Raw genomic sequence first — 13,493 nt, 5'->3', positions numbered from 1 at the left:
ATAAAACTGAGGCCATTCTGATCACAACACCAAGACTTTCTCATTCACATCCTTTACCTCAAACAATAAATATCAGCAACACCAACATTAAATTCACACAATCAGTATGAAACCTAGGTGTTACTCTGACAGTACTCTCACATTGCACCAACATGTCATGAGCATATGCAAGGCTGTATATCTTGAGCTGAGACGCATCAGCTCAATTCGCAAATATCTTTCAATTGATGCCACTAAAACACTTGTGTGTTCATTAGTACTTTGAAGACTGGACTATTGTAACTCAGTTGTCTGGTTCATCTCAATACCTACTCCAGAAACTTCAAAAAGTTCAAAACACAGATGCTCGGATCATACTTAGAGTACCACGATCAGAGCACACCTCCCCGCTGCTCTGTACCCACACTGGCTATCCATTTAATCCAGAATCAAACACAAAATGTGTTCTCTGTGCTACATTTCACTGTTGGACTCTAGTCCAACATACCTATCTGACCTCACCCATGTGTACACACCAGCAAGATACTTACGATCCTCTTCTGACAATCGTATACTCATTATTCCCACTATGAAAACAAAGTCATATGGACAGCGTTCTTTTGCATACCAGGGCCCAGCAACGTGGAATGAATTGCCCACTGGACTGAGACACAAAGACATGCTGATCACATTCAGGAGGACTCTCAAAACTCACTTATTTTGACTGCAAGAACAAACTTAAAGACCTAGTAATGTTTCCTACCTTATATATTCTCAGCATGTTTTTTAATGTTTTCTAATTTCATGGTGTTTGTTTTTGTAATCATATCATTATATGTTTTTTATTTTACAGGTGTTGTCTAATGTGGTAAAGCGCTTAGAGCTTCTAAAGATTAGGTGCTATACAAAGTCCTCATTATTATTATTATTACTTATGAAGTAGATCCTACAATATCCATTTTAAGACAATGTTACCTGACTGTATGAATGGCCAAATGTTGTTCTGTACAGGTAAAATCAGTAAAGTGTCATGAATAAAACTGTGAAGTGGATACCAAGACCAGATAATGTAGAAAATTTACCTGTATGTATTCAGACATAGTGGAAATTATACAGCAGTGTTATACAAGTTTTCTTTATCACTCATCAGACCTGTGCCTATTAAATATGGCTATAGCAATTTGAGGGGATATCATCACAGCCCTTGCAAGTATGTACCAAGGGTGCCTAAGTATGTGAAGGCATCCAAGTGATAACATTGAGAAGTCACAAACTTTGTCTTCAGCAAAGAAAAAGAGAAAAGTTGGACATTTATAGATGGAGTATGGTTCCCTATGAAGATGATTCTCCTCCAACTTGGTTTACGGTAGAAAACTTGTAAAATTCATATATAGATTGTGTTAGCCTTACTGATTTGATCTTATCTGTTGAATCTTTCCTTCAGACATGTGTGAACTGGCATAACCTGGCAAAAGCTTTAGGTATATTTAATTAGCATGTAAATCACACTGCCTGGCAATGTGGATTTTGTGACGGTGGATATCATACTTTGTTCTAAAAGTTCTCCTCATTCCTTAAAATGTCAGTATAATTTGTCTTCATGGAGCTAATATTAATTAGCCAAGAGTTCTGGTTGTCAAAGGGTGGTCCCATTTTTTCAGTGTCTATTATTTGGAGTAATTAATGAATTAAACCTTCATTTGTCATCCTTTTGTTCTAAAATTATCTGTTTCAAGGGTGGACTTAGATTAATTTAAAGCATCTTCTTTCTTGGTCAGTTTATTTGATGGCATAACATAAAACTTAAAGGTCATTGATCTAGTGCAAAGTTGTCGTTTTTGTAAATTAGAAATACTCATCCAATAGCATATACAGTTAAAATGGTGTCATTTTTCTATGGTACAAAATTTTTTGGTTTGTTCATAAAAGTTGAAAAAGAAATGGTGAAATTTTTTACAAAGGAACATTCAGATCTGGAATTAAGCTACATTAACTAATATTGTAGCATTTGATCTGTTTTAAGCAAACACAACTCAGGTGCCACTTTTCCACTTCCCACAGAAGAATTCTTAAGATAAATATTATTGTAACTGTGAAGTCATCATGATTGTATCTGTGAAGTCTTCATGATTGTATCTGTGAAGCTTTTTAATTATATATGTGAAGTCTTCTTGATTGTATCTGTGAAGTCTTCATGCTTATTTATGCTTATTTATATTAGGTACAGTATCTTGCATTTCTGAGACGGAAACTTTGTATTTCTTGTAAGCTAACTGCTTTTAAGTGTGTTAAATTTTCTGTAGGATTTAGCCGACAGATGGTCCAACTTCTCAATGAAAGGAATGTCAAGTACAGCAGCTTTGACATACTTCAGGATGAGGAAGTCAGACAGGGTAGGTTATAGGGTTTTCATCGACATCACTAAATTTATCTTTCATTAGCATTTAATTTCTCATGATATGTCAGTGTGTTTTTTTTGTTGTATTATTACAATGAATTGTTTCTACCTTTCAGATTCATTAGGTTAATATAGATTGTCAGAGAAAATTATATAACAAAATAACAAAAACATTTTTACCCACATATGTGACCATTATTTGTGTTTTTGTCATAATGTATGGGTGTGAAATGCTGTATGGATTAATTGGTTGCAGACTGGGAAATGAACCTTCATAATACTTTTGGGGTAGAGGAGCTACAATTTTGCCAGTTTGCACCTGAAGCTGTTTAGTGGAGATTAATTTTTGTTCATGCAAACTTGATTATAATGTCAAAAATGAATACCGTATATACTCGTGTATAAGCCAAAATATTTAGGAAAAAAATAAGGCCTGGAAGAAGTGGGGTTGGCTTATCTTTGGTCCAAGTCTGAAATTTTTAAAGTTTTTTTCCCTCGATTTCCAGTATTTATTGTTTCTGTCGATCGCCGAAGATGAGATCACATGCCTTATGATGCCACAAGGCTCATAACATTTGTGCTATTGTGAAGTGAAATAAATATTTTTTTTCTAACTTAAATGGTAGGATAATGAATGTAAAACATGTTTTAACATACTTGACGTCTATTTGACAGATGTCCATCCACCAGAAAATGCAGCCATATGTGTTATTTCAGCCACGGTGGTACGTGTATTTTCCAAAAGAACCACCATATTAGTAATCTCCAGTCAAGTATTTAACCCTCAGCTAATCAGTTATCATTAAACTATATGGTATCGTACAAATGCACGCTAGCTTATTTCAGTGTAAATATGAAAATAATCTACATAAAAAATAAAAGAATTACGATACTGAAGGTATATACGACAAACATTTTGATTGAGAGTAGATATACCTGTACGATAGTCTTAAAGGAACAATAGCGAGAGGCTCCATAGGATTTTTTTTGCGTGCACGCTTAGGAAGGGTAAATAACAGGGCAATATACAAGTCTGCTTGAATAATTGTAAATCAATATAATTTGTGGGATTTCTTTGACAGGTGTTTTAGAAATAATCGGCAGCCACAGTTTATATACTACTGTTGTTTAGTTGTTTGTAAAGCAAAGTGGTTTGTTAGTGGTAGAGTGTTGTACAATAGCTACCATATGCTTAATCTGTGGTAAATGCCTTGGGGATAATAGGTTTGTTTTGTTGCACAGTGCCAATGACTTTACTAATACATGCCGCCTAGTGGTTACAGTGTGGTAGCTGTTTATGCTCTGGTCGAAATCTGTTATTTAAAGTTATTTGGTCGTATTCTCCACTCTCCGAAATGGAGGTCTCAGATTTTGTTCAGTACTTACTCGAGTTTTCATGATTAGAATCACAACTATGAAAGCTTCAATAACTTAGGTAAAAGCTCTGATATTGATGTAGCAGCAATTAGTTTTATAAATTATCAAATTCAGATGACTTAGTGATGTAAACTCAGACAAAGAACTTGTAAATTTCGAGTATGAGAAATGGCAGCTATGCTTGGTCACGCAGCTTCACTAACTTGACGGTGAATGAATTCTGTCAAGATTTTAAAGCACATAAAAAAATCATCTGTGAAAAATAATTACACAGCTATAATGATCGGACTTTACTCTTAAATTTTTCCATACATAATAGCTGTGTACCAAAAATGTAAAACAGGCAACCCTATGTGTATGGAGTCGAATAGCTAACAGGTGTTCTTTTTATAGCACACTGCACTGGGTAACTTTGCTACATGTATATCGAAGGGCTAAAGAGCCATACACTTTATGAGGTAAAGGGTTAATTGAGTAGTAACCAAACTGATTATGAGTTAAATTTATCGAGTTCTAACCAGAATATTCTGAGGGTGCAGTATAGCTCAATTGGGTGCTTGCAATAAAAATATATGCTGAGTTATTCCAAATGTTCAGTGAGTTAGATTTGTCTGGTGGACTTTTATTCTCACCATCAGCTCAATATTTGTATCTTTCCTTACATGGAAGGTATGAAAACCAGTCTAATGGTTGCAGAGTGCAGCTGCTTTGACAGATGGCCTAGCAAACTTAAACGATTCAGTGATACATGCATGAAGTCAATATGAAAATTACTTATTTTCTCAAAAATTAAGAGTATTAAAATCGTTATGTCTTTAATCTGCTGAAAGACAAGATAAAACTAAGGCATTGAGGAACTGTGACCAGGTACTTGTGATTGCATTGCTAGTCGCATGAGTACACAAATCTTACAATCCACATTTTAAAATGTTGTAGAGAAAGAAGAAAAAAATGTTAAATGAAAGTCATGTACTGGTTGTAATAAAAATACAAAAATGAAAGAACACAATATTCCCAATATTTATTCTGAGAACAACTTCAGAAGTTTTGTTGTATCACATAAGGGCTGTTCCAGTAAAACATATATTCCCCAGGGACGGCACTTAAAAAAAACTTCTGTAGGAGGTTGTGTTTTCGAACTATTTTGATTCTGACAGTGGAAGGTTGGTTAGAAAAATCACTTCTGTTGTGGGTTGTGTTAACAAAATGAGAAATTGCTGGTGGGGTTGTAAGAAAGAAAGAAGAAAAAAACGAATGTATATATAAAATCGCATCTAATCCTCTCCTAGCGGTCTAAACGTGAATAAAACATTGGGTCAGAAAATGATGCTAGTAAATGCGAGTGCACGTAATTTGTACGAATTCGCGTAATTTTAAAGCAGTGATACGCATTCGGCAAGTTACGTCAACGTTGCGGATATTAAAAAATGTGCTTTGTGCAGTATGCAATTTTTATTAAACTTTTAACTTTAACTTTAAAAGTACATTTCGCGATGTAATTCGCGCTGCCGCAGCTGTCTCACAGCACTTGATGCGACATCCAGATATCTGGATACTTCGGTTTGATATGAATGGCTGTTAAACTAAATTTGATTGGTTCATTGGCCCTGGAACAGGCATTTTATAGAGTTTTAGCCTTACTTTCATCGTAGAAGTTTTACAAATGCGTGTTTCCAATAAGGGCCACACAGGAAACCAAAATGGTTGAATCACAAAACGTTTTGTCTTCAGACGACATTTTCAGTCGGCAAATACTGGCTGGTGATAGCTATGATGACAATGAATTTCATGTATATCGGTCTGTTGGACATTGGCAAAAGGTAACTGGAAATACCAGTGTGTGATTTCGAGCCCATAATTGATGTTGAGTGTGAGTCTGATGTACATGTTGGATGGACAATATGCTGGTTATATTTATTCAAGATACCCATGTCTAAACAAGCAGACTATGGGAATGTTGGACTTAAAACCCTAATGCAGCATTATGGAAGAGAAAAATCTGGCATAAGAGGCAGCAAAACACTGATTCAAGGAAGTGAATCTTTGGCAGGATTCATGTTGGTGAAAACTGACAGAGGTCTTGGAAACGCTTATAATCACGCGTATTTGGACGCCAATTTTTTTTATTTAGGTGGGCCGTAAAATTCGAAGACTTGCCAGTCCTGCTTCAGTCACCTGCATAGTGGGAAAATGTGTTGATCAGTTAGCTGTGCTGATATTTACAATGACAGAATTTAGTGGTTGAAAGCCTCCCCCCCACCCCCCGTCACAATTATAAGAGTACATCAAAAGAACATGCTGTAATAGCTAAGCGGCAAGATCAAAGGCTTTGACTAGCAGCTGGGTGGGAAAATCTACTGATATTTACAGTGCTTTAATTCAGAGGCAGAAATACCCAGAGATGTACATGTGGTCATTTATAACAGTACATCGAATAAACAACTTTAACTTTCATTATTTGTTCATATCCGAGTGTAACAGAATAAGCAGTGCACGTGACCTCGGAATCCTGACATGTTGAGACTTGGACTTGAATGAGTATTTTGGGGTTCAATGGCAAACTGGCGATGATTGTGAGATTCAGGAGAGTGCTAAAGTTGTTAGAACTGATAGTTTGGAAGGGACAGTAGCCAAGTGTAAGAAAGTGTGATGCCTAGCTTAGTGCTTTGAATAAGACCTTCCTTGGATCAGAAAAAATTCAGACTCACTCTGATGGACAAGCAAAAGCTATGTCAGTGTTATATAGAATGTAGAAATTAAACTGTATGGCAACCAATAGTTCTTATAATTTGCATAGTTTTCTGAGAGGAGACTGCAACTTTTCCTGGTGGGAGCCATGGACTCTTAGTTTTAAAATCCTAATGAGACCTCTGGTTCAAAACTTTTCTTTTTGGAACAGAGATATCCAAGAGAGATTACCCATGGGGCCATACTTGTGAGATGTTGAAAATTGCACAACCATAAAGAACAGTAACTTGTTCAAGCTAGTTATGCATATGCGTTTCAGACAGCAGGCAATGAAAGGAGTTCTCAGCACAACATAATATTCATACACAGGAGGAGGATCATATTAAATTCAGAAATAATTAACAGATTAATGCTCATAAGGAACATCAGAGAATCCCCATACAACATAATTAAGTATGTGTAGATCTCAAGTTGGCAGAACCACTGAGCAACAAAAGAATAAAGAGACAAACTTTTATATCACGCAGATGTATGACCAAATGAAGTACATGCTCTCTATGTGCAAACATTAAGTGACATTAAACATAAGAGACCAACTGATCTGTTTAAACTCAAAGCAAGATGGATAAAATTTGTCCTGTTTGTGTTCGGTTCTTTGTATATTTTGATCATGGTGGGTTTTTTTGCAGACCTTTTGGCACTTAGTTCCAAGCCATCATTTGGTATTTGTATTGCAAAATGGATAACTAAAAAAGTCTGTTATCTAGTACAATACATTTTTAAGCAGTATCATTAACTGATGATGAAATTGATGAAAAAATACTTGATGTCATTCTGATATATGGATTCTTTACTACACTACTAATCTTGTTCATCCTGATTCTTTTTTTTAACCATCTCCTTTAGTCTTACTGGTACCAGTGCTTTTAATAAAATTGTAACTTCTATTTTCTTGCAATCTAAATATCTATAATGATGTGTTATTGTCAAAAGGTAAAATGTGCTTAGTGTTGTAAAATCTAAAACTATTAATTAGCAAGGGACTAAAGTAAAAAGTGGACAGAACTTATTGCCATATTACTGTGCTGTTAGAAACAACAGAATAGTTGTACAAGATGTATTTTGCATAAAGTTGTAGAACTAGCGCTAGTATTGTCACCACATATTCTACTTAAATAATTATATCATTATTTCTGTATATTCCTATCAGTATTTCCCCAGTGGTAGTAATTTTCTGATCTGATGTTGTTCATTTCTTGTGCAATTTTTACACATCAAGAATCATTAAAAGACAATGTAATCTGCACCAAATTGAGTTGTTTGAGAAGAAATTTATTTTTTTAACCCAAAAATCACTGAAGCTACGAGTTCTTGCATTAAAGTCTCACATTAAATAACATTTGAAGTAGCCACGATAGTAGTTTAGGATGCAATTGTACCAATTACACCTTTGGTATATCCAACTCTTGAATGTGATGGAGGAACATAGGTTCAAAATAAACACATCAATTTTAGAACCTGTTCATTGACTATGAATCAGGTATCCGAGTCCAACTGAATTGCTAGAAATTTTTTAATTCTGTTTACAACATCATAATTAGCTGTCAGATATGGAGTAAGCCTATGGTCTTTATGCCATTCCAACCAAGACCCCACCACAACCACGTGACCATGCCCAATGACATCACAGTAATAATCGCTATACAACTAGAGATGACATCTCTTCGAGAATTTTGATTTCAGTAGAGCTGTAACAGAGTGGAACAGTAAGAAAGAGTGACAGATATTTAAGTGTTAGGGAGATATTTAACAATGGCTATTCCCACCGCCACCACTTGTTCATTGGAGATCACACACACACAAAACATCCTGAAATCCTGGCAGCATCCCTGCAGAGGAGATAACTTGACTATTCGACTTTATTGGTCTCTGGTTATCCCATGGTGTTTCTGTTACTTGAACATTATCTTACAGTGTGTCCATTCAGCATGGTCGAAAAAGGCTTACAACCAATGAGAGTTGTTCAAGGACTCACATTACTACAGATGTGAAAGAACGAGAACCATGCTCTAAATCAGTGAAGATAAAATAGAGTATATATGGGTTTGACTGTCCCTGATTGGTTGATAATGAAAGTAAGATTTTAGTGAAAACAATATTTTGAGAGCTTGTCCTACTTGTAACTGAAAATTGTGAGGGACATTGTTTCATTAACATAATTTCCATCCCTTTACAGACCCGAGTTTGGACAACTCATTACTGAAATCAGCAGCTGACTCTTTGGTGCATTATTGAAAGCACACATTTCAAATTTGTATAGATCCAGAAAATGGTGCAGCTGTTATGGTTTTCTTTTCACAAAAGCTGTCGTCATAGATGTGTCTATACTGATATAAATTTGATCATGAGCACTCAAAATTTTAAGTTACTGAATTTTAATATTGTGGTGTTTGCACAAATTTACAGTGGGAACTGAATTAGTACAGAGAATCCTGAACTTTTGAGTTTTGTGCAGAATTATGGAATCCAATCAGAATACATCCAGAAATGTAGAGGTTTTCAGTCTTGGATTTAGTCTCCCCATTGTGTTTCACACTGATATGCATATTCACAGAACATTTGTATAGTGGTAGTAAGTGAGAAATTTAGATACATATCATAAACAAGACAAACAGTATGTGGGGGGAGGAGATCATAAGAACAAGCTGGAATGGAGAAGTATAAAAAATACAATAATGAGTAGAAGTGTGCCTCTCTTTTTTATGTGTGCAACATTATTTTCTTAGCTTCAGTAAGAAATTTCATCAAAAGGAAGACAATAAAGGGTGTACAGTTAACCAAACCAATATGAATTTAGTTACTTAAAAGCTTTATAAAATTGATTTTAACCTTCTGGTCTGTTTCTGTCCATTCTGGTGATATGTCCACTGAATCAGTGTGGTTGGAAAAAATATTTGGCAAATGTAAAAATTTAAAAATCTTTTGGCAGATTATGATTATACCCTACTTCTGCCTGAGAGATGTGAATAATTTTATTTCTTGGTTTGTTGATTATGGTTGTTGCTCAATTCAGATGCATCACTGAAAAACATTGATGCATTCTCATACTTTGTTACAAATATTTATTACAGATGCATATCTCCAGATATTGGTGAATATAGCTTGAATAAGTTATAACAGTTCTAGTTGGAACAATGAACATTGTTAAAAGAAAATCTAAGTGAGCTAAAATGTAAACCTTTCGGCAGTGTGTGATGCAGGATTGCTCAAGACTTTTCCATCTCATATGCTCACCATGAAAAATCCATTTGCACCAACTGATGATGACTTTTAGGTAACTGTCAGAAAGGCATAGTTGACGATATTCTAAGGTCTACAAAAATTACTTGAGTCAAAAGTTATAAACTCATACAGCTGTGGCAAAAATGATTGACTAGTACCTTTGCTGCTGTTGCCATGGTTGATTACTTGGTTGATTCAGTGTGGTTTGATTTGGGGTTTTTTTGTGATTTTTTGTACAATATATTAGGTGGAGGAAGAACCCCAAAAGACCACCAACCTAAATTGGTTGATCTGTGACACAAACTCACTCATGAGATGTTTAAGTGATGTAAAAGCAAGCACCTTAGTACACTTGGGCACATGGAGCCTCTGTTGATTTGACGTTTATCTCCAACAGCTGAAGTCATTTAGATGTGAGATCTCGGGTTTAAGTAGATCATTATGGCCTTTACACCATTTTCAGATGAAGAACATATATATGGCAACCAGTTTTACTGCTGAAGAAAATCCAAGTCCTTTTGAGACACTAAACACCACTTATGTAGAACCACTGACCTTCCACAAGTAACTGGCAACATTCTCATTAGCACATTGGAGGCAAGTAATCACATGACAAGCATCTTGTACCACTGCCATGGAAGCCCCTCAGATCTGTATCACAAGACAAGCATCTTATACCACTCTGCCATGAAAGCCCCTCAGGCCATAGGTATAAGTCTCATATGAAAGACTAGAAGTGGGAGTTAGAACCTGTGACAACTGGATTGAAATTGCAGAATGTTACTGCTAGGCCATCAGTGATGATTATGATGCTGTTGACAATACAGTTAACTGCAATGACATTGATTTTATGAGTGCTCTGGGAAAAATGATTCCTTGACTTTTATCCATTTTTTAAAATCTAACTTATGATATAAAAATGTTTGACTTGCTATATTTTTTTTATAACTTTATATTAGTCTTGCAACAAGGCGTAAAAATAAGACATCGGTAACTGAAAAATATGTTCTTGCAAGAAATGATATAGTGTAAAATTAGACAAATGATGCAACATCACTTCCACAGGCATTATTGGTTTTTGTTCTGACAAATCAAATAAGTTTACCAAAACATTTATTGGATAAAATAATAACAGTGAATCATAGAATCTGACCATACATTTAAAGCAATACAAGATTTAACTTTTATTCTAATCAAAAGCAGCATGCCTGAGAACAAAGAAAAATAGCAAGACATAGTTATCACTTTAGGAAACACAGAGTTTAGTAAGGATACAAATTCATGATTTCTGTATTAGAATAGAAATATCTATTATAAAATCTGTATTCATGGATGTTAAATTAGTAGGTATTAAGGGACTGATCAATGACATCTACAAATAATAAGCCACCATGAAAATTTGTGATTTCACTGTATCAGAGACATACTTGGCTGACAGACAAACAAACAAAAGGACAAAAAGCTGATTATAATGAATGAATACAAATAAAAATAAGCAGTAGGTCATATGCTCTATAAGAATTTAGTAGATTACCTCCAGCCATCTGTCATTTAAATCACTTCTGTTCCCAACCCAATATTAAAATCGCTTCTACCGCCCACTAACCCATAGCCAGAAGTTATGTAAAAAAAATATACTTCTGTAGGGGGCAGTGTTTCTCGATTAAAACACATCTGACGGTGGATCATAATTTTTGTTAATTGCTTCTGTTGTGGGTTGTATGAATTTGAAAGTGCCTTCCCCCCGGGGGGGTATATGTTTTACTGGAACAGCCCTAACTACCATGTTAACATGTGCTTGATAAATCAGACTGGCCAGATTGCTGTGACAGCAACAAGCTTGTTCTTGTTTTCTAAATAAATATGTTGAGAATTATATGTTCTTTCTGTACAACAACATTAAAAAGGAGTTTGTTGTTAATATCATGTGACTGTTGGACTTTGATGTCGTTGTTTGAGATTCGTGAAGTCATGTTACTAGTAATGTAAATGGCAAGTACCTGGTCATGTTTCATCTATGTCATAGTTTTGTCTAGTCTGTCAGTAGATTAAAGACATAATGGTTATAATACATGCCATTTCTGAGAAAATAAATCATATTCCTATTGATTTCATGCAGGTATGATTCGATATAACACGAGTTTAAATTTGCTAGGCCCACTGGTAAATGACTACCAAATAAATTCATGGTTAAGGTCTTTTCATTGTTTTTTTATATACTGTAATAGTAAATGTTTACTTTCTATAAGATGCATATATATAATTATATATATTATATATATATATATATATATATATATATATATATATATATATATATATATATATATATATATATATATATTGCTATAGTATTCTTTAGAAATAAAGGTTTGAAAGGAAACAAAACTAATTTATATTAAAAATGTTGTTCCCACTTAGGAATGTAATGCAGGTCAGCAAAATAAAGTTAGAATTTGTATTCTCTACATTACATCTTTTTTACATGCCAATTTATTGGAATATAATCAAACTTGTTTTGTGTGATACATTTTGTGGTTTTGTACATGATCATCTTTCTTGCTTAGATGTTTTGGAGAATCTTGAAAGTAAAAAACTTCTCTAGATTTAGAAAATGAATGTTTTATAATCTAAAATATTCTTTAATTCCATTCAATAAAGGTCATATATGAACCTTGAAAATATTAATTTCATCTGGGAAACACCCTGGAAATGACCTGGACATTTATCTTTAGAAAAGCATGGGAACCATGTATCTGGGGCCCCTTACTTTTGTAATTAAAGATAAAGTTTGTTCATAGATTCAGTAAATGGGGTAATTTTCATAATGGGTGAAAGAGCTGTTTAATTTTGCTTTGATTGAATTTATTTACCTCTTTATGCAGGCCTGAAAACCTACTCGAACTGGCCAACCTATCCACAGCTGTATGTGAATGGCGACTTGTTAGGAGGAGTGGACATTGTAAAAGAAATGGCAGAGTCAGGGGAACTAGACTCAAATCTTCCTCAACAGGCAACATTAGAGGACAGGTCTGTTATCGCCATGAAAAAATTATATAGTAACTGCACCATAAGTGTATTTGACAGATGTTCCATTTTTTTAAAGTGCTTTGTATTCTTGCTTACAAGTCGAGTCCAACTGTATGTAAAATAGACATAGATCTGCAGTCACAGAATGCGCTGACAGATTCTGGTCTGTGGTTTATTTTCCTTCTGATTACTTCTAACAGACTGCATGAACCCAGATCTGCCTGTGCATTTTGCAACAGCAGATCTGGTTTTGTGCAGTTTGCAGTTGACACATCGTATGACAAATAATATGAGGTAGCTAACAGATATCACTTTATTATGATTTACATCAAATACATTTATTTTCATGAGTACCAATTTTCAAAGAACATACTTGCATTTTCATTTGCATTTAATTTTTGTGGATTGATATGGCTTTCCATTGTTACCACAGCAAGAGCTTTGTTCATTTGGTTTCTTAATTTTCAGATTGGTATAGCTTTCTGTTGTTAAAACAGCCAGAACTTTATTCATTTGGTTTCTTAAATTTGGGTATGTTTCTACTTTTACACGGCAAAACTTTGTTCTTTAGGTTTCCTAATTTGTAGGCTGGGTATGGCTATGTAATGTTGCCACAGCAAGAGCTTTATTCATTAGGTTTCTTAATTTGTGGTCTGTAGCAACCATGAAAACTGCCTAAATTGGTTTTCCCATATTCAGTGCAAACAGTATCTGCCAGCTAGTTCTTGATTATAACTTT

General features: G+C 34.6%; 1 protein-coding gene across 1 annotated transcript in view; it reads left to right on the top strand.

The window, feature by feature from the left end:
• The window catches only part of LOC149772462 (glutaredoxin-3-like), a 64,971-nt gene that overhangs the window by 21,261 nt on the left and 30,217 nt on the right, over window positions 1-13,493 (top strand). Inside the window, exons 6-7 of the mRNA XM_089947781.1 lie at window positions 2,283-2,372; window positions 12,610-12,754. Coding sequence (XP_089803907.1) covers window positions 2,283-2,372; window positions 12,610-12,754 — 235 coding nt within the window. The remainder of the gene's footprint in view (window positions 1-2,282; window positions 2,373-12,609; window positions 12,755-13,493) is intronic.

This window comes from Sinohyriopsis cumingii, unplaced genomic scaffold, assembly GCF_028554795.1.
Source record: "Sinohyriopsis cumingii isolate HCF-2022 unplaced genomic scaffold, ASM2855479v2 utg001460l, whole genome shotgun sequence".
In the NCBI taxonomy this organism is placed as follows: Eukaryota; Metazoa; Mollusca; class Bivalvia; order Unionida; family Unionidae; genus Sinohyriopsis; species Sinohyriopsis cumingii.
Note: the sequence above shows the minus strand (reverse complement) of the source record. Positions and strands in the feature narration are given on the sequence as shown.